The sequence below is a fragment of the Chiloscyllium plagiosum genome, unplaced genomic scaffold, assembly GCF_037043375.1.
Source record: "Chiloscyllium plagiosum isolate Xiang-an unplaced genomic scaffold, Cpla_swu_hap1 HiC_scaffold_10, whole genome shotgun sequence".
Taxonomy (NCBI): domain Eukaryota; kingdom Metazoa; phylum Chordata; class Chondrichthyes; order Orectolobiformes; family Hemiscylliidae; genus Chiloscyllium; species Chiloscyllium plagiosum.
The window spans coordinates 100,019,702-100,045,542 of NW_028270148.1; the positions used below are offsets into that span (position 1 = coordinate 100,019,702).

Here is a 25,841-nt window from a genome sequence, read left to right on the forward strand (position 1 = left end):
CAGGTCTCACTGTAGCATATGGGCACCATTACAGGGCTCACTCCGTTAGCCTCTCGATGGTGACACTCTTATGATCTCAGTGGGGGCAACTGTAAACCAAAGTAACAAATTGACTGAATAAGCCCCAAATGAAGACATTAACAAGATTTCACTTTCTATAAGGTCAACACCAATCAGAACTTATCTGAATTAAACACGAATTAACAAGTAAACAGCACTTCCACCAAAAGATACTTCTCACTTTGAACACGCAATGCAACAAAGATACCCGTACACGGTGGCTCAGTGGTTAGCACTGCTGCCTCACAGCGCCAGGGTCTCGGGTTCAACTCCAGCCTCAGGTGACTGACTGTGTGGAGTTTGCACACTCTCCCCGCGCTTGCGTAGGTTTCCTCCGGTCGCTCCGATTTCCCCCCCTTAGTCCGAAGATGTGCAGGTTGGGTGGATTGGCCAGGCTAAAACTGCAGTATCTCCATAGTGCCCAGGTGAGTTAGCCATGAGAAATGCAGGGTTAGAGGATCAAGGGATGGGTCTGGGTGGGATGCACTTCGGAGGGTTGGCGTGGACTTGATGGGCCGAATGGCCTGCTTCCACACTGTGGGGATTCTGTAACAACCATTCCCTGCAGACGTACGGCATCACAGAGCTCCACAATATCTTTGTATTTCTGATGATTTACAGTTTGCTGGATTTCAAGCCTTTATAGGCCTGCTCCAAGAGCTCGTGTTTCCTTCTGGCATCCAACAGGAAAATGGACCTCTTCCTCAGAGACATTAGTTTCTTTAGCTCCTCACAAAAATTTCCTGCATTCCTGTTTCTACCTTGGTCTGCTGTCTTTTTGTATACACATCTGTGCCTTCAACCCCCAGCTGTTCAGCCCATTGTGTCTTACAAGCTCTCTTTTGTGTCTGCCAGTTTGACACCTTCTTTCTTAACTTCCTCTCTACCGGTACTGCTTCCAGGTCAAGGTCACTAAATCACATGGGCCAACATTTGCAATGGTACAAAAAAACAATGATCAATCCCTTTACAATTGATGCAAGCTCCTACAAGTCCTTTTCCAACATCCTTAAAAACCATTACTGACATTACATGAGTTACAAACTTTGTTCAGTCTGCAAGTAACACAAGGAAAACGCAGTGACTGTATAAAATAGTTTAATGTGTCCTGGAAACAGATTCTCACTAGTATTCGGTGGTAAGTTCCTGAAAAGTAAGAATCTTTACGGGCACAGTGGCTCAGTGGTTAGCACTGCTGCCTCACAGTGCCAGGGACCCGGGTTCGATTTCACCCTTGGGTGACTGTGTGGAGTTTACACATTCTCCCCGTGTCTGCGTAGGTTTCCTCCGGGCTCTCCAGTTTCCTCCCGCAGGTTCTTGGGGCCATGTTTAAAATTGCCCCATAGTGTCCAGGTGTGTGCAGGATAGGTTGGGTTAGCCATGGGAAATGCAGGATTACAGGGTGGGGGGAGCGGGGCCCGGTGGGACGTGCTTCTGAGGGGCAGTGTGGACTCAATGGGCCGGGTGGCCTGCTTCCGCACTATAGGCACTCTATGATGGGAGCAGGTGTTGTGGGTATCATGTTCTCGAGAATTGCCAGAGTATTGTGAAAACTGTGCGTGAGGAGTTGCCAATACACTTACCGGAAGCTGCATCAACTTCTTGTAGTAGCGGTCTACTCGGCCGAAGACCTCCTGGTAGTACCGATGAAGTTCCTCCAGTTCTTCCTCGATGATTGCAGCGTCCATTGGCTCACTCTTCTCAATCAGCTGCTCTCCATCAACAAAGAGCTGGTCAATGCGGCTCGTGTTGAGAGCTATCTCCTGCTGGAAGGCCTGCAGATGGAGAGAAAGCTTGTCAGTGCCCAGAGACAAGGGTTGCTACAGAGAAGGAAGTGGGGTGGCAAAGGATAAAAAATGCTTCTGACCTTTTCCATAGAAGCCCTACAGTGTGGAAACAGGCCCAACAAGTCCACACCAACCCTCTGAAGAGTAACCCACCCAGACCCATTCCCCTACCCGATTACTGTGCATTTTCCCCGAACCAATGCACCTAACCTACACATTCCTGAACACTACGGGGCAATTTAGCACAGCCAATTCACCTAACCTGCACATCTTTGGATTGTGGGAGGAAACCGGAGCACTCAGAGGAAACCCATGCAGACACGGGGAGAATATGCAAACTCCACACAGTCAGTCACCCGAGGCTGGGATTGGTCCTCGGCACAGTGAGGCAGCAGTGCTAACCATTGAGCTACTGTGTCACCCCCTATAGAAACCCTACAGTGTAGAAGCAGGCCTTTCGGCCCATTAAGTTCACACCAACCCTCCGAAGAGCACCCCATCCACACCCACCTCCCTACCTTATTTTTTTAAAATCTCTCCCTCCAGTTTGAAAGTAAGAGATGATCTATTTCTGTGGAATTCTTTACCACAAAGGGCTATCAAGGCTGGATCATTGAATATATTCGAGGCTGAGGTAGACTTGTAATTAATTAGTAAGGGAATCAAGGATTACAAAGCAAAGGCAGGAGAGTAGAGTTGAGGATTATCAAATCAGCCGTAATCTCACTGAATGGTGGAACAGACTCAATGGGCTGAATGGCCTACCTTTGCTCCTATGTCTATGTCTTATGGTCATATTTCTTCAACTGGACATACGCGGTTCTATTCCAACCCACTCTTTCTAACCACAAAAACATTCCGTGTTTCGAGTTGTCCCCACGTGCTGCTTCCCACAATAAAGACCGAAATCCCCTCAGGTTTAATTCCCAGGTCTTCCACCCCATTTCCTCCTCCTCACAAAACATTCCCAAAATTTGCAAGTGCCTCGACTCTGCCGTGGGAACAGTCAGGCTGGGTTTGTTGATCACTTGGCCTCTCCTGATAGATAGTGCATCTTAAAAATGGATGTCACTGACGAAGCTGGCATTTAATTAGCCAATTCCAGCTTCCTGGGGAAAGTGGTCAGCAACTTCTTGAATGTTTTCAGACAACAGATGTGAAGGGAAAGGTGAATACTCAACCAGCCAGGTGTGGGATTAGACTCAATAACAAGGCCCGATCATTTAACAATGGCAGGTTACCTATGGCACATGAGTTCAGGGTCATGGTTTCTAATTGCCATCCTGTACCAAACCAGGCAACCTTTTAGTTTTACACATATCCCCTGCCAACTGGAATTAGAATTATACACCATAGCCAAGCCCATCAGCAGGACTGTTAGGCCTCCAAGTGGCTGAGTGTGGAGGCAGATGGGCACAAAAGGCCGGAGATACAGTATAGGGTGGAAGGTATAAAGGCTACCTGCCCACAAACAGTGAGCAAATAATTAAGTGTCTTTAAAGACTGATTGAGTAACCACAGTCAGGCGTGACTGGAATGTTTCACTTGGCCATTGTGTACCCAGTGGAATGGCGGACGGCAGGAGCTAGGCTAGCTGCCTGGAGGAGGCCCCCTGGTGGCAGACTGGGGTTGGACGGGAAGGAGTGGCGCTTGTGGCCTGGACACAGCTACAGCCCAGGGTCGCCCCTGCAGGGAGAGATGCCTTTCTGCTACAAATGCTGGAGACGTTTCTCCATTCGATAACTCGGAGCAAGGGCACCTCAACATGGAAGTGTCCTCCCTTCCTCTCCCTGGAGCTGCGGCAAGCTGCAGATTCCTCTGAGCTGGAAGGTCTCCTACCCACCCTCCAACTTGGAGAGTGTGACTGCCGTCATTAATCGGATGCAACTCTAGTCTCATTGGGCAATCTGGGGGAAATCACCGTCAGGTAACTACTCCTCACAACGCAGGGGTGTGATCCCACCTGACCCTGATGTCAGGATCCCGACCCAACGGGCAAAATCCTGTTCCAGCCTCTCCGCTCAGTTTCACAGCCGAGGCTGGAGTTTTTAAAAGTGGTTTATTTCACTGTCTAATACTTATATCTGCATCACACTAGAGACAAAGCAATGTTTCTTCCTCTTGCTAGAAACTAGGCCAGAGTGACAAAATTAGTGGTGCAGTGGACCAGTGAAGGTTACCTCAGATTACAATGGGATCTTGAACAGCTGGGCCAATGGGCTGGGGAGTGGCAGATGAAGTTTCATATAGGTAAATGTGAGGTGCTGCATTTTGGGAAAGCAAACCAGGGCAGGACTTATACACCTAATGGCAAGGTCCTAGGGAGTCTTGCTGAATAAAGAGACCTTGGAGTGCAGATTCATAGCTCCTTGAAACTGGAGTCGCAGTTACATAGGATAGTGAAGGCGGCATTTGGTATGCTTTCCTTTATTGGTCAGAGTATTGAATATAGGGTTTGGGGAGGTCACGTTGCGGCTGTACAGGACATTGACCAGGCCACTTTTGGAATACTGTGTGCAATTCTGGTCTTTTTGCTGTAGAAAAGATGTTGTGAAATTTGAAAGGGTTCAGAAAAGATTTACAAAGATGTTGCCGTTATCAGAAGATTTGAGCTATCGGGAGAGGCTGAACAGGCTGGGGCTGTTTTCCTTGGAGCGTCGGAAGCTGAGGGGGGACCTTATAGAGGTTTACAAAATTATGAGGGGCATGGATAGGGTGAATGGTCAAGGTCTTTTCCTCAGGATAGGCAAGTCCCAAACTAGAGGGCATAGGTTGAAGGTGAGAGGGGAAAGATTTAAAAGGAGCCGAAGGGACAACTTTTTCACGCAGAGGATGGTGTGTGTATGGAATGAGCTGCCAGAGGAAGTGGTGGAAGCTGGTACAATTACAACATTTAAAAGGCATCTGGATGAGCATATGAATAGAAAGGGTTTTGAGGGATATGGGCCAAATGCTGGCAAATGGGATGAGATTTATTTAGAATATCTGGTCGGTATGGACAAATTGGACCGAAGGGTCTGTTTCCGTGCTGTGCATCTCTATGACTCTGTGACAATTAATATCAAACCAAATTACTGCTAACAACACATTATTGACACATCACTGTGAGAGAAAGTCCTCACTGATATTCTCACTCCCTCGAAATTAAGTCATCGCCTCAGAGATTTTGGAGGTCATTAAACTCAGGAACACGTCAAACAACCAAATATAGACCGATTTTAAAAATAAACCCTCCAGCCAGCATCCCAGCATAAAACAAAAAAGAGTAAGGTTTGGTCAATATATTCAACATTAAACTGGGAATTAAACTGAGATAAGGATTAAGATTTTTGAATGTGACATCGAATTTGGATCTATTTGCTATGCTGTTGGGCTGATGCAAAGATTTTGGGAAAAGACAACTGTAGCTTTCAAAACCTAAAGCTGGAGGTTTTAAAACTCAAAGCGGTCTGACTGCCTCCCTTTCTTACAAAGCTGGCTGAGACACTTGCAATTGGAGTGGTTTTGTACTGCAGGCACACAGTTGATCATAGAAACCAATTCTGTCCTATCCCGGTCCCTCGATACAAATGGAGTGAGGAAAAGAAATCCTGTCGAGAGGCCAATGATGAGACCTTGCCCTTCGGTCTGAATGCCACCCCTCAGTCCTTGCACCTACCTTTAACTGTTTGATTTTGGCCTGGACGTCACATTCAGAGAAGTGCTCAATGTTGGTCAGCTGCAGGTCCATCTCTGTCAACCAGACCAAGATACTCTCACGCGTGGTTTCAAACTCCTCTCGTTGACCAATAAAGTGCTGTTCAAAAAGGAGAAATAAAACAAAGGTGCTTCTAAATCCACGCTCGTGAGAAGCTGATGTCTCGGTAACAGGCTCCTTGACTTCATCCAAACCCCACTGTGCTTGACAGTCCCTGTGACACAAGCCAGGAGTCTAACTGCACAAGACTCTCTCTGCCTCTTCTCCCTTTGCCTCAACCTCAATCATCACCAGGGTTTACACTCTCCACTTTCTGTCTGTTCCTTTCAGGTCAGACGAATTGGGACTCGACGCAACTGCTGCAGAGTCCGAAGCAATGGCTTTTGTCCTTTATTCAAAGGGAATGGACTATAGAAATGGGGAGGTCCTGTTGAAACTATACAGTCAGTTCTGCTATAACATGGTAGCTCCATTCTGGTGCAATCCCGTATTATAAGAAAAGCGTGTAACAGCAGCACTGTCTAAACTAATGAGGCCAGAATCACGTTATAACCAATACATGCTTTAAAAGTTTGTGCTTTAGAAACAGTGTCCCCACTTCGTCAATCGCGTTGTAGCATATTTGTGTTTACAAAACATGCGTTGTAGCAGTACGACCTGTAGGAGGCACTAGTTTGACCACATCTAGAATACCCTGAACAGTTTTCAGCCCCTTATTTAAGGAAAGATATATTGGCACTGGAGGCGGTCCAGAGAAGGGCTGGTCGCAATATGGAAGGATTTTATGGGGAGAGGTTAAATAGATTGAACCGCATTGGAGTTTAGAAGGAGGAGGGAAAACCTTATTATTAAAATAGACAAGATTCTTAGGGAACTTGAAAAGGGAGATGTTGTTTCCCCTTGTGAGAGTGTCAAAGACCAGAAGGCACAATCTCAAGGGTCAAGGTTCACCCAGTTAGGACAGACATGGGGTGGAACTTTGTCTCTCAGAGGTTAACGAATCTGTGGAATTTTTTGTTACCCACAGTGGACTGTTGAGGCTGGGTCATTACGTATAGTCAAGGCTGCGTTAGACATATTCTTCTGGGAATCGAGGGTTATGGGGAATAGGCAGGAAAGTGGAGTTGAGGATGATCAGATCAGCTGTGATCTCATTGAATGGGGGAGCAGACTCAATGGGCTGAATGGCCTACTTCTGTTCCTACTGCAAATGGTCTTCATCAAGTTTATAGTATGGAGCCAGGTCCTCTTGCAATAAGCGACTGACACAGATGTTTATGCATCATGCAACCCTAAAACTATCGATGTATCTTTCTGCAGATTCTTCCTCACGTCTTTAGGTTAAATGCATCCGATCTATTTGCCTTCAACCAGTGCAAGAGGTTGTGTTGATCTGTGAGAATTAGCTGGGTTATCCCGATTAGATAGTTCCATTGTCTACTGATAATGCTTAATTATTTACATACTTTAATAGCCAGCAATAAAGCCAAGGTGGGGAAGAAAATAAGGGACAGCAACAATCCTTACAGACAGAGCTAAAGGAAAAAATGATAGCAGCCAAACAAAGTGTGGCATCAATCAAAAAAACACCAGGTGTTATAAAAATATACTGCATCTCTGTCACAACTGCCTCCATATTGTTTTCAAAATTCTCCAAAATCTACCATTTGTTCCTCACCATCTCCTTTCAGCTCGGTGTCCATCTTTCACTTCCTGCTGCTCTATAAAGTGCTGTGTGATGTTTTCTTTCCTCCTCAGTTTTATCTCATCTTTAATGAATGTTACAAGCCCTGCTCCAATGATTCTAATGCTTGAAGAGGTCCAGGCATTTTGTTTTTTTTATAAAAGGAAATCAAACTGAAGCAATTAAAATTGTCCACAGTGCTTCAGGTTTTGCTATTTGCGCTCATAATGAAATATGAAAAAAAAACCTTTAATTTATTCCCTGACGGTGAAACCCTATTTAGTGGTGAGGAACTAAACTCTTCAAAACTCTGCGAAAGCAACAGAATTCACTCCCGAAACCTCCCCACCTTCCAGGTTCTCCTTAAATCCTACTCCATTGCCCAAGCTTTTGGACATGCTGCCCTAACATCTCGTCATTTGTTTTTCGTCTGATAAGTGTTCCTCTGAAGCACCTTAGGACGCTTCATAATACAATAGTGCATTGTACAATAATACAGGGAATGTTAATCAGGGAGTCCCTATACAGTCAGCCCTTACTTTCAGTCTCCTGAGGATAGCAGTGACCCTCCTTTGCAGATTGTCCCAACGCTGGTTTCCCTCGTGGACCATGTCTTTGAGTTTACTGCCGGAATCCGTACGGTTTTCACGAGCCAATCGTCGATATTGCTTGTTAATCAGCTCCAGCTGGGTGAGGCTCTCATGGACCTGACGTTGAAATGCCTGAGGGACGAAGCAGAAAGGACAACATTCGCTCGCGATGCGCAAGGACACAACTTTGCAAACAAAGATCCAAAATGCAAAATGAATCCCCTATCGGACCCAAAACACAACTGCAAAGCCCGTTGAGTACGAGTTGCAGCAAGCCCTGTTCCCCTCTGCTCACCGACCTACATTAGCTCCCAGTCAAGCAACTGCACTAATTCTGTAATGCAGAGCCCTGTTTTCAAATCCCCCCCCTCAATGGCCTCATGCCCTCCACACCTCTGCAGATGTTTTCAATCAACCTGCTCAGATATATTACAACACGTGTCTGGAGCAAGACAGAGTTGGACCCAGGCTTTCTGGTCCAGAGGTACCAGTGCACCACAACAGCACCGCTCCCCTCCCGACCTTTCTCTACAATCTCTCCCAAATCCGCACATGCCCAGTGTCTAAGATCCTCTAGTTTTGGTCTCTTACGTTCTCCAGATTTTAATTGTTCCAACATTGGTGGCTGTGCCTTCAGCAGCCTCAGGTTTAACCCATTGAAAATTCCTCCCCTCCCTTCATGTTCCTCCTCTAAGGCTTTGCTTAAGGTCGACCTCTTTGGCCAAGCTTTTGGTCACTTGGCCCAATATGTCCTGATGTGACCCTTCCAGTTTGCTTTATAATCCTGTGTGGGCTGTTTCATTGTGGTAAAAGTCAATTAGCTCAGCTGGATGGAAGGTTAGGTTGTGTCGACAACAGCATGGGTTCAATTCTTCCCCTGGTTGAGGGTACCGAGAAGGACTTTCCTTCTCAAGCTCTTGGGCAGTGTTGCTGAACAAAGAGACCTTGGATTGCGGGTTCACAGTTTCTTGAGCGTGGAGTCGCAGGTAGACAGGGTGGTGAAGATGATGTTTGGTATGCTTGCCTTCGTTGGTCAGAACATTGAGTACAGGAGCTGGGAAGTCATGTTGCAGCTCGACATGACATTGGGGAGGCAACGTCTGGAATACTGCGTACAATTCTGGCCTCCCTGTTACAGGAAGGATGTTGTTGACCAGTCCACAACCACCTGATGAAGGAGCAGCGCTCCGAAAGCTAGTGCTTCCAAATAAACCAGTTGGACCATAACTTGGTTTTGTGTGATTTTTAACGTTGTGAAACTTGAAAGGGTTCAGAAAAGATTCACAACAATGTTGCCAAAACTGGAGAGTTTGAGCTATAGGGAGAGGCTGGGGCTGTTTTCCCTGGAGCTCCAGGGAAATCATAAGGGGTATGGATGAGGTAATTTCCTCCCCTCATGGTCCTTTCCTAGGGCAGGGGAGTTCAAAGCTAGAGGGCATAGGTTTAGGGTGAGAGGGGAAAGATTTAAAAGAGACAGAAGGGGCAACTTCTTCACGCAGAGGGTGGTGTGTGTATGGAATGAGCTGCCAGAGGAAGTGGTGGAGGCTGGTACAATTACAACATTTAAAAGGCATCTGGATGGCGGGTATATGAATAGGAAGGGTTTGGAGGGATATGGGCCAAATGCTGGTAAATGGGACTGGATTAATTTAGGATATCTGTTCAGCATGGACGAGTTGGACCGAAGGGTCTATTTTCATTCTGTATATCTTTATGTCTCTGCTCCCATCTGAGGCCCGACAACCCACAGATTAAACCCAACACCAGCAATGGTTGCTCTCCAATGAGACTGTGGGACTTCCCTTCTAAACATTGTTGTCATCTCCTATAGGGCTGCATTTGAGGGAGATATGGACAGATCTTGACATTTGCATGACAGTATAAAACAGATTTTAGTGACTTTGAGGCTGGTTTGACATCTATGCCAAGTTTTACTGACTGTCAAAATAACTTGTTGGTTTGGGGTGTGGTGGGAGTTAACACATATGTCATCTTCAGGGAAAGTCAGGTTGCAGAATAATTTCACAAGAATGAGGTGAAGTCTGAAATCCACCACCATTTCAGATATTTTCAAATTAACCTGTTCAGAGATCTTACTGGACAGCTCTGGAGCCGATGGGACCGGAACTCCAGCCCCATGGCACAGAGGTAGGGACACTACCACAGTGCAACATGAACCCTCCCACACTATTTCAAGTTTGACCTTTTACTAAATCCAATACAAACTCCAATGTCCACATTTCTAACTCACACGGGAATTACCATTCCTGCCAGCCCCACTGCACCCCGCGCCCCCTTCCCCATGGCAGCAGAGTGTAACTACAGCGTGACACGTTTACATGAGCAGTTCCCATTAAAATTGTGGACATCGCAATTACTAATTCATGGTGAAGTGCTGGGGGGGGGGGGGGGATTGACATTTTAAGCAACAATATTGTTGCGGCTGTCGGGCACCCGCACCTCGAATTTCTTCAGCTCCTCTTTGGCAACCGTGTATAACACTCCCGAGGAATTAGGCATTGCTGCTGTCCGTTCTGAGGTTTCAAGCCAGTCTTCAAAGCGAGAATAATCGTCCAGAAACTTCTGCCACAACCGCCAGGTCTCCTCAATCCTGAGAGGACAAAAGTGAGGAGAGGTGAGGGGGATGTTTATGACGCAGTGAAATTGAGATGAGGCAGAGTGGGAGGACCCTACGTCAAGGCATGAACAAAAGTAAGTAGCAACCAGTGGGGCTGAATGGCCTGTTGTCATGCAGCAGGTATGAATAGTTAGGTGTGTGTTTTTGACCAGCGCAGACTCAATGGGCTGAAGGGTCTTTTTCTCTGCTCTACCCCTCGATGTCTCATTTATGAAATGGCTATTGGGAGACATCCAATGAGCTCAGATTCCCCGAAGCAGAATGTCTGGGCTGTCAGGAGTGCACTACGGGTCGAAGGGCAAAACACAAAAGCCCCAGACGACGGTTTCAGCAGCAGAGGGATTGAGGCAGGGTTGGGAAGGTCCTTTATGAAGAGGTGGAATTATACCGAACAAATACGGAGGATGCTGGAGAAACGCAGCAGGTCTGGCAGCCTCTGTGGAGAGAGAAACATGTTTAACAGTTCAAGTCCAATATGACTCGTCTTCGATCTTACATAACGGGGAGAAAGCCCAGATCAGGGTCCAATGCACACCGTGCAGGCAATACTGCCAGCCCCTCCAACCTCTCAGTTCTCCAATGCTACTCTCCTGTTGGCACGGTTGCTCAGTGGTTAGCACGGCTGCCTCACAGCGCCAAGGTCCTGGGTTCGATTCCAGCCTCAGGGCGACTGTCTGTGTGGAGTTTGCACATTCTCCAAGTGTCGGCGTGGGTTTCCTCTGGGTGCTCTGGTTTCCTCCCACAGCCCAAACATGTGCAGGTTAGGGTGGATTGGCCATGCTAAATTGCCCATAGTACCCAGGGATGTGCAGGTTAGGTGGATTGGCCATGCTAAATTGCCCATAATACTCAGGATTATGTAGGTTAGGTGGGTTAACCATGGGAAATGCAGGGACAGAGGTGGGATACTCTTTGGTGGTTGGTGTGGACCCGATGGGCTGAATGGCCTGCTCCCACACATGTCGGGGTTGCGTGTCTATTTTGACAAGCGGCTGGGGACTGCAGCTCTTACTTGAGTCTCCTCTCCATGGACATGGCGCAGATATTCCTCCACCTGCGGTCCAGGTTCCGGGTGGCCTGCTGGATCGAGTCGCACTCCGTTTCTGTGGCACAGGCATCGCAATCATGCAGCAGCACCTCGCACAGGTTCAGGACAGAGGCCACACCCGTACTGTGCTTCTCAATGTCTCGCTGCAACTCCTGCAGATACAAGGTCCCAGGGATTAAAGGAAAGCACCACTTCCCTGACACTGGGCAAACCTGTGGCCCTTGCTTTCTCAAGTGTTGGACAATCCAACCTTGCTTCATCCCTACAGACTGCGGGAGGGGCTGGACACGCAGATGAGGGAATGTGCACAATGGAGAGCGTGGGGGAGAGAGAGAGAAAACACAAGCTGGCGAACACGGGTGAGAGAGTGAACACGACTCAGAGAGCGAATGCACGAGAGAGGACACGCACAGGAGAGTGAACGGGTGAGAGGGTAAACGCGAGAGACAATGTGAGAGAGAGTGAATGAGCAAGAGAGTGAATATGAGAGGAACAAAGGAGAAAGTGAGGACTGCAGATGCTGGAGTTCAGAGTCGAGAATGTGGTGCCGGAAAAGCACAGCAGGTCAGGCAGCTTCCGAGGAGCAGGAGGATTGACATTTCGGGCAGGAGCCCTTTATCCTGATTCTCCTGCTGCTCGGATGCTGCATGAGAGCAACAAAGTGAGTGAGTGAGTGAACGAGAGTGAGAGTGAGCGAGAATGAGCGAGAGAGTGAGCAAGAGAGTGTGAGAGAGAGAGTGTGTGAGAGAGAGAGAGAGTGTGAGAGAGAGAGAGAGAGAGTGTGAGAGAGAGAGAATGAGAGAGAGAGAGAGAGAGTGAGCGAGAGAGAGAGCGCATGCGCAAGGGAGAAAATGCGAAACAGAATTAATATGAGAGAGAACACAACAGAGAGAGAGCACAAGAGAGGGAGAGAGAATGCATGAGAATGAATTTGAGTGAGAATGCGTGAGACAGTGAACACAAGAGTAAAACAGAGAAATGTGCAATGTGAATGCGAGAGAGAAACTGAAAATGTGAGAGAGAGAAAGGAAAACAGAAAATGAAACAGGGAGGAGAGGGAAGAAAGGGAAAAAAAAAGGGGCGAGAGAAGGCAGGCGCTGATGAGGGAAGAGGGGGAGGAGAAAGACCAACTCCAACACAAAGTGCTTTGAAGCCAATGAAGTGTACTTCCTAAAAGGCCGCTCCTCTGACAGGACAGCACTCCCTCAGTGTTACACGCTGTGCTGAGGTCTCCATTGTGGGGAATGGACCCCTCACCCAGAGTTACCACAGAGTCCCAGTTGAGTTCCCGACGTCTGGTGCAAATGGCCGGGGCAGCAAACAGCGGAGGGTCGCTTACCTGTTGCTCTGCGAGCTTATGCTGTATTTCCTGGGAATCGCAGGAGTCATAGACGATGGGTTTTGAGAGCTCAGTTTCAATCTGGGCAAGCCACGATCGCAGGCTGCTCATGTTCTTGTCCAGTTGCTGGACAGCAACCAGCGTCTCCTTCAGCTTCTTCACTCTGAAAGACAAGGCCAGAGACGGTCAGTGAAACCCAAACCCCAGGGCACGGCAAGGTGGGGTGGGGCAGAGAAGGGGAGGGGAGGGTATGGTGGAGCATGGCGGGACCTAGCAGGACAGGGTAAGGTAGGGCAGCTTCTTTGGGAGGGAGCATTGGCCTTGAGTGGACTGCAATATTCAAGAGGCACTGGATGTTATTGGGAGAGAAATAGTTTTTGCGTGGTTGTGGGGAGATCGGCACGAGGTAATGATGTTCTTTGAAGAGCTAGTGCAGAGGCAATGGGGTGAACGGCCTCTTTCTGTGCCTGAACACTTCTGTGATTCTCTGAAGTACAGTTTTACCCTGGCACAGAAACAGGTGAGGTTCTGAGAAGGACCTCATCAAATGATCCTGCATGGTCCAGTGTTGAAACGGATGTGGACTGTGACTGGATGAGTTATTCAGCCGGGACGTTCTGGGGATAAGAGTTCAAATCCCTCTTCGACAGTGGATGGAATTTAAACTGTGGAACGGAAAGCAAGTAAACACGGTTTCTACAAAACTCCACCTGGTTCACTAATGTCCATCAGGGAAGGATATCTGACACCATTCCTGCCCTGGCCTACATCTGACTCCACATCCACAGCACCGTCAACTTAACCCCAACACGCCCCAACCCACCACACCAACCCCCAACACACTCTCAGCTGATTAAGAAAGCCAGTTAGATCAAGGGTAGCTTAGGATGGACAAGAAATTATAGACATCTCAGTGATGCCCACAGCTCAGGGAAAAATATATTTGTTTAAAACACTGCACCGGGGACCACACTGCAACACAACACACTGCACTGGGGACCACACTGCAACACAACACACTGCACTGGGGACCACACTGCAACACAACACACTGCACTGGGGACCACACTGCAACACAACACACTGCACCGGGGACCAAACTGCAACACAACACACTGCACTGGGGACCACACTGCAACAGGGACCACACTGCAACACAACACACTGCACTGGGGACCACACTGCAACAGGGACCACACTGCAACACAACACACTGCACTGGGGACCACACTGCAACACAACACACTGCACTGGGGACCACACTGCAACACAACACACTGCACTGGGGACCACACTGCAACACAACACACTGCACCGGGGACCAAACTGCAACACAACACACTGCACTGGGGACCACACTGCAACAGGGACCACACTGCAACACAACACACTGCACTGGGGACCACACTGCAACACAACACACTGCACTGGGGACCACACTGCAACACAACACACTGCACTGGGGACCACACTGCAACACAACACACTGCACTGGGGACCACACTGCAACACAACACACTGCAACACAACACACTGCACTGGGGACCACACTGCAACAGGGACCACACTGCAACACAACACACTGCACTGGGGACCACACTGCAACACAACACACTGCACTGGGGACCACACTGCAACACAACACACTGCACCGGGGACCAAACTGCAACACAACACACTGCACTGGGGACCACACTGCAACAGGGAGCACACTGCAACACAACACACTGCACTGGGGACCACACTGCAACACAACACACTGCACTGGGGACCACACTGCAACACAACACACTGCACTGGGGACCACACTGCAACACAACACACTGCACTGGGGACCACACTGCAACACAACACACTGCACTGGGGACCACACTGCAACACAACACACTGCACTGGGGACCACACTGCAACACAACACACTGCACTGGGGACCACACTGCAACACAACACACTGCACCGGGGACCACACTGCAACACAACACACTACACTGGGGACCACACTGCAACACAACACACTACACTGGGGACCACACTGCAACACAACACACGGCACTGGGGACCACACTGCAACACAACACACTGCACTGGGGACCACACTGCAACACAACACACTGCACTGGGGACCACACTGCAACGGGGACCACACTGCAACACAACACACTGGGGACCACACTGCAACACAACACACTGCACTGGGGACCACACTGCAACACAACACACTGCACCGGGGACCACACTGCAACACAACACACTGCACCGGGGACCACACTGCAACACAACACACTGCACTGGGGACCACACTGCAACACAACACACTGCACTGGGGACCACACTGCAACACAACACACTGCACTGGGGTCCACACTGCAACACAACACACTGCACTGGGGTCCACACTGCAACACAACACACTGCACTGGGGTCCACACTGCAACACAAGACACTGCACTGGGGTCCACACTGCAACGGGGTCCACACTGCAACACAACACACTGCACTGGGGACCACACTGCAACACAACACACTGCACCGGGGACCAAACTGCAACACAACACACTGCACTGGGGACCACACTGCAACACACTGCACTGGGGACCACACTGCAACACAACACACTGCACTGGGGACCACACTGCAACACAACACACTGCACTGGGGACCACACTGCAACACAACACACTGCACCGGGGACCAAACTGCAACACAACACACTGCACTGGGGACCACACTGCAACAGGGAGCACACTGCAACACAACACACTGCACTGGGGACCACACTGCAACACAACACACTGCACTGGGGACCACACTGCAACAGGGACCACACTGCAACACAACACACTGCACTGGGGACCACACTGCAACACAACACACTGCACTGGGGACCACACTGCAACACAACACACTGCACTGGGGACCACACTGCAACACAACACACTGCACTGGGGACCACACTGCAACACAACACACTGCACTGGGGACCACACTGCAACACAACACACTACACTGGGGACCAAACTGCAACACAACACACTGCACCGGGGACCACACTGCAACACAACACACTGCACTGGGGACCACACTGCAACACAACACACTGCACTGGGGACCACACTGCAACACAACACACTGCACCGGGGACCACACTGCAACACAACACACTGCACCGGGGACCACACTGCAACACAACACACTGCACCGGGGACCACACTGCAACACAACACACTGCACCGGGGACCAAACTGCAACACAACACACTGCACCGGGGACCACACTGCAACACAACACACTGCACTGGGGACCACACTGCAACACAACACACTGCACTGGGGACCACACTGCAACACAACACACTGCACCGGGGACCACACTGCAACACAAGACACTGCACTGGGGACCACACTGCAACACACTCCACTGCACTGGGGACCACACTGCAACACACTGCACTGCAATGGGGACAACACTGCAACACAACACACTGCACAGGGGACCACATTATACAGGGGACCACACTGCAACACAACACACTGCACAGGGGACCACACTGCAACACAACACACTGCACCGGGGACCACACTGCAACACACTGCACTGGGGACCACACTGCAACACACTGCACAGGGGACCACACTGCCACACACTGCACTGGGGACCACACTGCCACACAACACACTGCACTGCGGACCACAATGCAACACAGCACACTGCACAGGGGACCACACTGCAACACAACACACTGTACTGGGGACCACACTGCAATACACTGCACCGGGGACCAAACTGCAACACAACACACTGCACTGGGGACTAAACTGCAACACAACACACTGCACTGGGGATCACACTGCAACAGGGACCACACTGCAACACAACACACTGCACTGGGGACCACACTGCAACACAAAACACTGCACTGGGGACCACACTGCAACACAACACACTGCACTGAGGACCACACTGCAACACACTGCACTGCAATGGGGACAACACTGCAACACAACACACTGCACAGGGGACCACATAAACAGGGGACCACACTGCAACACAACACACTGCACTGAGGACCACACTGCAACACACTGCACTGCAATGGGGACAACACTGCAACACAACACACTGCACAGGGGACCACACTAAACAGGGGACCACACTGCAACACAACACATTGCACAGGGGACCACACTGCAACACACTGCACTGGGGACCACACTGCCACACACTGCCACACAACACACTGCACTGCGGACCACAATGCAACACAACACACTGCACTGGGAACCACACTGCAACACACTGTACTGGGGACCACACTGCAACGCACTGCACAGGGGACCACACTGCAACGCACTGCTCTGGGGATCATACTGCAACGCACCGCAAGGGAGGCCACACTGCAACACAACACACTGCACTGGGGATCACTCTGCAACACATCTGCACTGGGGACGACACTGCAACGCACTGCACTGGGGACCACACTGCAACTCACCGCACTGGGGACGACACTGCAACAGAACACACTGCAGTAGGGACCACACTGCAACACAACACACTGCACTGGGGACCACACTGGACAGAGGACAACACTGCAACACACTGCACTGGGGACCACATTGCAACACAACGGACTGCACTGGGGACCACATTGCAACACAACAGACTGTACTGGGGTCCAAACTGCAACACAACACACTGCACTGGGGACCACAGTGCAATACACCGCTCTGGGACACACACTGCAACACAACACACTGCACTGGGGCCACACTGCAAAACAACACACTGCACTGGGGCCACACTGCAAAACCCCGCACTGCACTGGGGCCCACATTGCGAAACCCCGCACTGGGGATCACACTGCAACATACCTCACTGGGGACCACACTGCAACACAACACACTGCACTGGGGCCCTCACTGCAAAACACCGCACTGAGGACCACACTGCAACACAAAATACTGCAGTGGGAAACACACTGCAACTCACCGCACTGGGGACGACACTGCAACAGAACACACTGCAGTAGGGACCACACTGCAACACAACACACTGCACTGGGGACCACACTAGACAGAGGACAACACTGCAACACACTGCACTGGGGACCACATTGCAACACAACAGACTGCACTGGGGACCACATTGCAACACAACAGACTGTACTGGGGTCCAAACTGCAACACAACACACTGCACTGGGGACCACACTGCAACACAACACACTGCACAGGGGACCACAGTGCAACACACCGCACTGGGACACACACTGCAACACAACACACTGCACTGGGGCCACACTGCAAAACCCCGCACTGGGGATCACACTGCAACATACCTCACTGGGGACCACACTGCAACACAACACACTGCACTGGGGCCCTCACTGCAAAACACCGCACTGAGGACCACACTGCAACACAAAATACTGCACTGGGGACCACACTGCAACACACTGCAAGGGGGGCCACACTGCAACACAGCACACTGCACTGCGGACCACACTGCAACACACTGCACTGGGGACCACACTGCAATGCAAAGCACTGCACTGGGGACCACACTGCAACGCACTGCACTGGGAACTACACTGAAACTCACCGCACTGGGGACGACACTGCAACAGAACACACTGCATTAGGGACCACACTGCAACACACTGCACTGGGGACCACACTGCAACACACTGCACAGGGGACAACACTGCAACACACTGCACAGGGGACCACACTGCAACGGGGACCACATTGCAACACAACACACTGCACTAGGGTCCAAACTGCAACACAACACACTGCACTGGGAAGCACACTTCAACACAACACACTGCACTGGGAACCACACTGCATCGCACTGCACTGGGGACCACACTGCAACGCACTGCACTGGGGACCACACTGTAACACAACACACTGCACTGTGAACCACACTGCAACACAACACACTGCACTGGGAACCACACTGCGACACAATGCACTGCATTGGGACCACACTGCAATGCAAAGCACTGCACTGGGGGCCACACTGCAATGCACTGCACTGGGGCCACACTGCAACGCACTGCACTGGGGACCATACTGTAACACAACACACTGCACTGGGAACCACACTGCAATGCACAGCACTGCACTGGGGGCCACACTGCAATGCACTGCGGACCACACTGCAATGCACTGCACTGGGGACCAGACCGCAATGCACTGCACTGGGGACCACACTGGAACACACCGCACTGCGGACCACACTGCCACACACCGCACTGCACTGGGGAACACACTGGGGTCCACACTGCAACACAACACACTGTACTGGGGACCGCACTGCAACACACTGCACTGGGGATCACACTGCAACACATTGCACTGGGGATCACACTGCAACACACTGCACTGGGGACGACACCACAACAGAACACACTGCACTAGGGACCACACTGCAACACACTGCACAGGGGACCACACTGCAACACACTGCACTGGAGACCACACTGCAACACACTGCACTGGGGACCACACTGCAACACAACATACTGCACTGGGGACCACACTGCAACACAACACACTGCACTGGGGACCACACTGTAACACACTGCACCGGGGACCACACTGCAACACACCGCACTGCACTGGGGCCCACACTGCAAAACCCTGCACTGGGGACCACACTGCAACATACCTCCCTGGGGACCACACTGCAACACAACACACTGCACTGGGGCCCTCACTGCAAAACACCGCACAGGGGACCGCACTGCAACACACTGCACTGGGGAACTCAAAGCAACACACTGCACTGGGGAACTCACTGCACTGGGGACCACATTGCAACACAACACACTGCACTGGGGACCACAGTGCAACACACCGCACTGAACCGGGACCCACAGTGCAACACACCGCACTGAACCGGGACCCACACTGCAACACATTGCATAGGGGACCACACTGCAACGGGGGCAACACTGCAACACACTGCACTGGGGACCACTCTGCAACACACTGCAATGGGGACCACACTGCAACACAACTCACTGCACCGGGACCCACACTGCAACATAACACACTGCAACACAACACACTGGGGACCACACTGCAACACACTGCACTTCACTGGGGACCACACTGCAACACAACACTTAGCACTGGGGTCCACACTGCAACACACTGCACTGGGGACCACACTGCACTGCACTGAGGACCACACAGCTTCACAAAACACTGCACAGGGGACCACAATGCAACACAACACACTGCACTGGAAACCACACTGCGACACACTGTACTGGGGACCGCACTGGGGTCCACACTGCAGCGCACTGCGCAGGGGACCACACTGCAACACAACACACTGCACTGGGGACCACACTGCAACACAAACTGCACTGGGGCCCATACTGCAAATCCCCGCACTGGGGACCACACTGTAACACACTGCAGTGGGGGTCACACTGCAACACACTGCACTGGGGACCACACTGCAACACAACACACTGCACTGGGGAACACTCTGCAACACAACACACTGCACTGGGGACCACACTGCAACTCACTGCATTGCGACCCACACTGCAACACAACACACTGCACTGGGGTCCACACTGCAATGCACTGGGTTCCACACTGTAACGCACTGCACTGGGTGCCACACTGCAACGCACTACACTGGGGACAACACTGCAACGCACTGCACTGGGGACCACACTGCAACACAGCACACTGCACTGGGGACCACACTGCAACACACTGCACTGAGGATCATACTGCAACACACTGCACTGGGGACCACACTGCAACACAACACATTGCACTGGGGATCACACTGCAACACACTGCACTGAGGATCACACTGCAACACACTGCACTAGGGATGACACAGCAAAACACTGCACTAGGGACCACATTGCAACACACTGCACTGGGGACCAAACTGCAACACAACACACTGCACTGGGGTCCAAACTGCAACACAACACACTGCACTGGGGACCACACTGCAACACAACACACTGCACTGGGACCGTACTGCAACACATTGCACTGGGGATCACACTGCAACACACTGCACTGGGGACGACACCACAACAGAACACACTGCACTAGGGACCACACTGCAACACACTGCACTGGAGACCAAGCAGTAACACACTGCACTGGGGACCACACTGCAACACAACATACTGCACTGGTGACCACACTGCAACACATCACACTGCACAGGGAACCACACTGTAACACACTGTACTGGGAACCACACTGCAACACAACACACTGCACTGGGGACCACACTGCAACACACCGCACTGCACTGGGGCCCACACTGCCAAACACTGCACTGGGGCCCACACTGCAAAATACCTCACTGGGGACCACACTGCAACATACCTCACTGGGGACCACACTGCAACACAACACACTGCACTGGGGACCACACTGCAAAACACACTGCACTGGAAACCACACTGCAATGCACTGGGGACCACACTGCAACACACTGCACTGGGGACCACACTGCACTGGGGACCACACTGCACAGCGGTCCAAACTGCAACACAACACACTTCACTGGGGACCACACTGCAACACAACACACTGCACTGGGGTCCAAACTGCAACACAACACACTGCACTGGGGACCACACTGCAACACAACACACTGCACTGGGGACCACACTGCAACACACTGCACTGGGAACCACACTGCAACACAACACACTGCACTGGGGTCCACACTGAAACACAACACACTGTACTGGGGACCACTCTGCAACACACTGCACTGAGGAGCATACTGCAACAGAACACACTGCACTGGGGACCACACTGCAACACAACACACTGCACTGGGAACCACACTGCAACACACTGCACTGGGAACCACACTGCAACACAACACACTTCACTGGGGACCACACTGCAACACAACACACTGCACTGGGACCGTACTGCAACACATTGCACTGGGGATCACACTGCAACACACTGCACTGGGGACGACACCACAACAGAACACACTGCACTAGGGACCACACTGCAACACACTGCACTGGAGACCAAGCAGTAACACACTGCACTGGGGACCACACTGCAACACAACATACTGCACTGGTGACCACACTGCAACACATCACACTGCACAGGGAACCACACTGTAACACACTGTACTGGGAACCACACTGCAACACAACACACTGCACTGGGGACCACACTGCAACACACCGCACTGCACTGGGGCCCACACTGCCAAACACTGCACTGGGGCCCACACTGCAAAATACCTCACTGGGGACCACACTGCAACATACCTCACTGGGGACCACACTGCAACACAACACACTGCACTGGGGACCACACTGCAAAACACACTGCACTGGAAACCACACTGCAATGCACTGGGGACCACACTGCAACACACTGCACTGGGGACCACACTGCACTGGGGACCACACTGCACAGCGGTCCAAACTGCAACACAACACACTTCACTGGGGACCACACTGCAACACAACACACTGCACTGGGGTCCAAACTGCAACACAACACACTGCACTGGGGACCACACTGCAACACAACACACTGCACTGGGGACCACACTGCAACACACTGCACTGGGAACCACACTGCAACACAACACACTTCACTGGGGACCACACTGCAACACAACACACTGCACTGGGGTCCAAACTGCAACACAACACACTGCACTGGGGACCACACTGCAACACAACACACTGCACTGGGGACCACACTGCATCGCACTGCACTGGGAACCACACTGCAACACAACACACTGCACTGGGGTCCACACTGAAACACAACACACTGTACTGGGGACCACTCTACAACACACTGCACTGAGGAGCATACTGCAACAGAACACACTGCACTGGGGACCACACTGCAACACAACACACTGCACTGGGAACCACACTGCAACACACTGCACTGGGAACCACACTGCAACACAACACACTTCACTGGGGACCACACTGCAACACAACACACTGCACTGGGGTCCAAACTGCAACACAACACACTGCACTGGGGACCACACTGCAACACAACACACTGCACTGGGGACCACACTGCATCGCACTGCACTGGGAACCACACTGCAACACAACACACTGCACTGGGGTCCACACTGAAACACAACACACTGTACTGGGGACCACTCTACAACACACTGCACTGAGGAGCATACTGCAACAGAACACACTGCACTGGGGACCACACTGCAACACAACACACTGCACTGGGAACCACACTGCAACAGGGACCACACTGCAACACAACACACTGCAACACAGCACACTGCACTGGGGACCACTCTGCAACACACTGCACTGGGGACCACACTGCACCACACTGCACTGGGGTCCACACTGCAACACAACACACTGTACTGGGGACCGCACTGCAACACACTGCACTGGGGCTCACACTACAACAGAACACACTGCACTAGGGATGACACAGCAACAAACTGCACTGGGGACCACACTGCACTGGGGACCACACTGCAACACAACACACTGCACTGGGGACCACACTGCAACACAACACACTGCACAGCGGTCCAAACTGCAACACAACACACAGCACTGGGGTCGACACTGAAAAACAACACACTGCACTGGGGACCACACTGCATGACACTGCACTGAGGATCATACTGCAACATAACACACTGCATTGGGGACCACACTGAAACACAACACACTGCACTGGGGACCACACTGCAAGACACTGCACTGAGGATCATACTGCAACACAACACACTGCACTGGGGACCACACTGCAACACAACACGCTGCACTGGGATCCACACTGCAACACAACACGCTGCACTGGGAACCACACTGCAACACAACACGCTGCACTGGGAACCACACTGCAACACAACACGCTGCACTGGGGTCCACACTGCAACACAACACACTGCACTGGGGTCCACACTGCAACACAACACACTGCACTGGGGACCACACTGCAACACAACACACTGCACTGGGGACCACACTGCAACACAACACACTGCACTGGGGACCACACTGCAACACATCACACTGCACTGGGGTCCACACTGCAACACAACACACTGCACTGGGGTCCACACTGCAACACAAGACACTGCACTGGGGTCCACACTGCAACGGGGTCCACACTGCAACACATCACACTGCACTGGGGTCCACACTGCAACACAACACACTGCACTGGGGACCACACTGCAACACAACACACTGCACTGGGAACCACACTGCAACACAACACACTGCACTGGGAACCACACTGCAACACAACACACTGCACTGGGAACCACACTGCAACACAACACACTGCACTGGGAACCACACTGCAACACAACACACTGCACTGGGGATCACACTGCAACACAACACACTACACTGGGGACCACACTGCAACACAACACACTGCACTGGGGACCACACTGCAACACAGCACACTGCACTGGGGACCACACTGCAACACACTGCACTGAGGATCATACTGCAACACACTGCACTACAACACATTGCACAGGGGATCACACTGCAACACACTGCACTGAGGATCACACTGCAACACACTGCACTAGGGATGACACAGCAAAACACTGCACTAGGGACCACATTGCAACACACTGCACTGGGGACCACACTGCAACACAACACACTGCACTGGGGTCCAAACTGCAACACAACACACTGCACTGGGGACCACACTGCAACACAACACACTGTACTGGGACCGTACTGCAACACATTGCACTGGGGATCACACTGCAACACACTGCACTGGGGACGACACCACAACAGAACACACTGCACTAGGGACCACACTGCAACACACTGCACTGGAGACCAAGCAGTAACACACTGCACTGGGGACCACACTGCAACACAACATACTGCACTGGTGACCACACTGCAACACATCACACTGCACAGAGAACCACACTGTAACACACTGTACTGGGAACCACACTGCAACACAACACACTGCACTGGGGACCACACTGCAACACACCGCACTGCTCTGGGGCCCACACTGCCAAACACTGCACTGGGGCCCACACTGCAAAATACCTCACTGGGGACCACACTGCAACATACCTCACTGGGGACCACACTGCAACACAACACACTGCACTGGGGCCCTCACTGCAAAACACCGCACTGGGGACCACACTGCAACACAACACACTGCACTGGAAACCACACTGCAATGCACTGGGGACCACACTGCAACACACTGCACTGGGGACCACACTGCACTGGGGACCACACTGCACAGCGGTCCAAACTGCAACACAACACACTGCACTGGGGACCACACTGCAACACAACACACTGCACTTGGGTCCAAACTGCAACACAACACACTGCACTGGGGACCACAGTGCAACACAACACACTGCACTGGGGACCACACTGCAACACAACACACTGCACTGGGGACCACACTGCAACACAACACACTACACTGGCGACCACACTGCAACACACTGCATTGTTGACCACTTTGCACTGAGGACCACACTGCATCAAAATGCACTGGGGACCACACTGCATCGCACTGCACTGGGAACCACACTGCAACACAACACACTGCACTGGGGTCCACACTGAAACACAACACACTGTACTGGGGACCACACTGCAACACACTGCACTGGGGACCGCACTGCAACGGGGACCACACTGCAACACAACACACTGCACAGGGGACCACATTGCAATACACCGCACTGGGGACCACACTGCAACACAACACACTGCACTGGGGACCACACTGCACTGGGAAACATATTATAATGCATCAGTGCGAACAGTATTCTGGGACATACACAACAATGCAGCAACGCTGCAGAGAACAACCATCTCTTTGAAACTTCACATTGCAAGTCACTGGCATTGGGAACCCTGCTGCAGTAATCAGAGCGACAGAGAGGTCTGCCAGGGAAGATTAGAATAGAACTCACTACTGCTTAAAAGCA

General features: G+C 51.5%; 1 protein-coding gene across 18 annotated transcripts in view; it reads right to left on the reverse strand.

Moving 5' to 3' along the window:
- The window catches only part of syne1b (spectrin repeat containing, nuclear envelope 1b), a 629,476-nt gene that overhangs the window by 44,806 nt on the left and 558,829 nt on the right, over positions 1-25,841 (reverse strand). For all 18 annotated transcript variants that reach the window (XM_087991586.1, XM_087991587.1, XM_087991592.1 and 15 more), the window contains 6 exons: positions 12,844-13,006; positions 11,469-11,656; positions 10,279-10,429; positions 7,768-7,950; positions 5,506-5,643; positions 1,644-1,835 (listed from right to left, as the gene is read on the reverse strand). In XM_087991586.1, the coding sequence (XP_087847712.1) occupies positions 1,644-1,835; positions 5,506-5,643; positions 7,768-7,950; positions 10,279-10,429; positions 11,469-11,656; positions 12,844-13,006 (1,015 nt within the window). The remainder of the gene's footprint in view (positions 1-1,643; positions 1,836-5,505; positions 5,644-7,767; positions 7,951-10,278; positions 10,430-11,468; positions 11,657-12,843; positions 13,007-25,841) is intronic.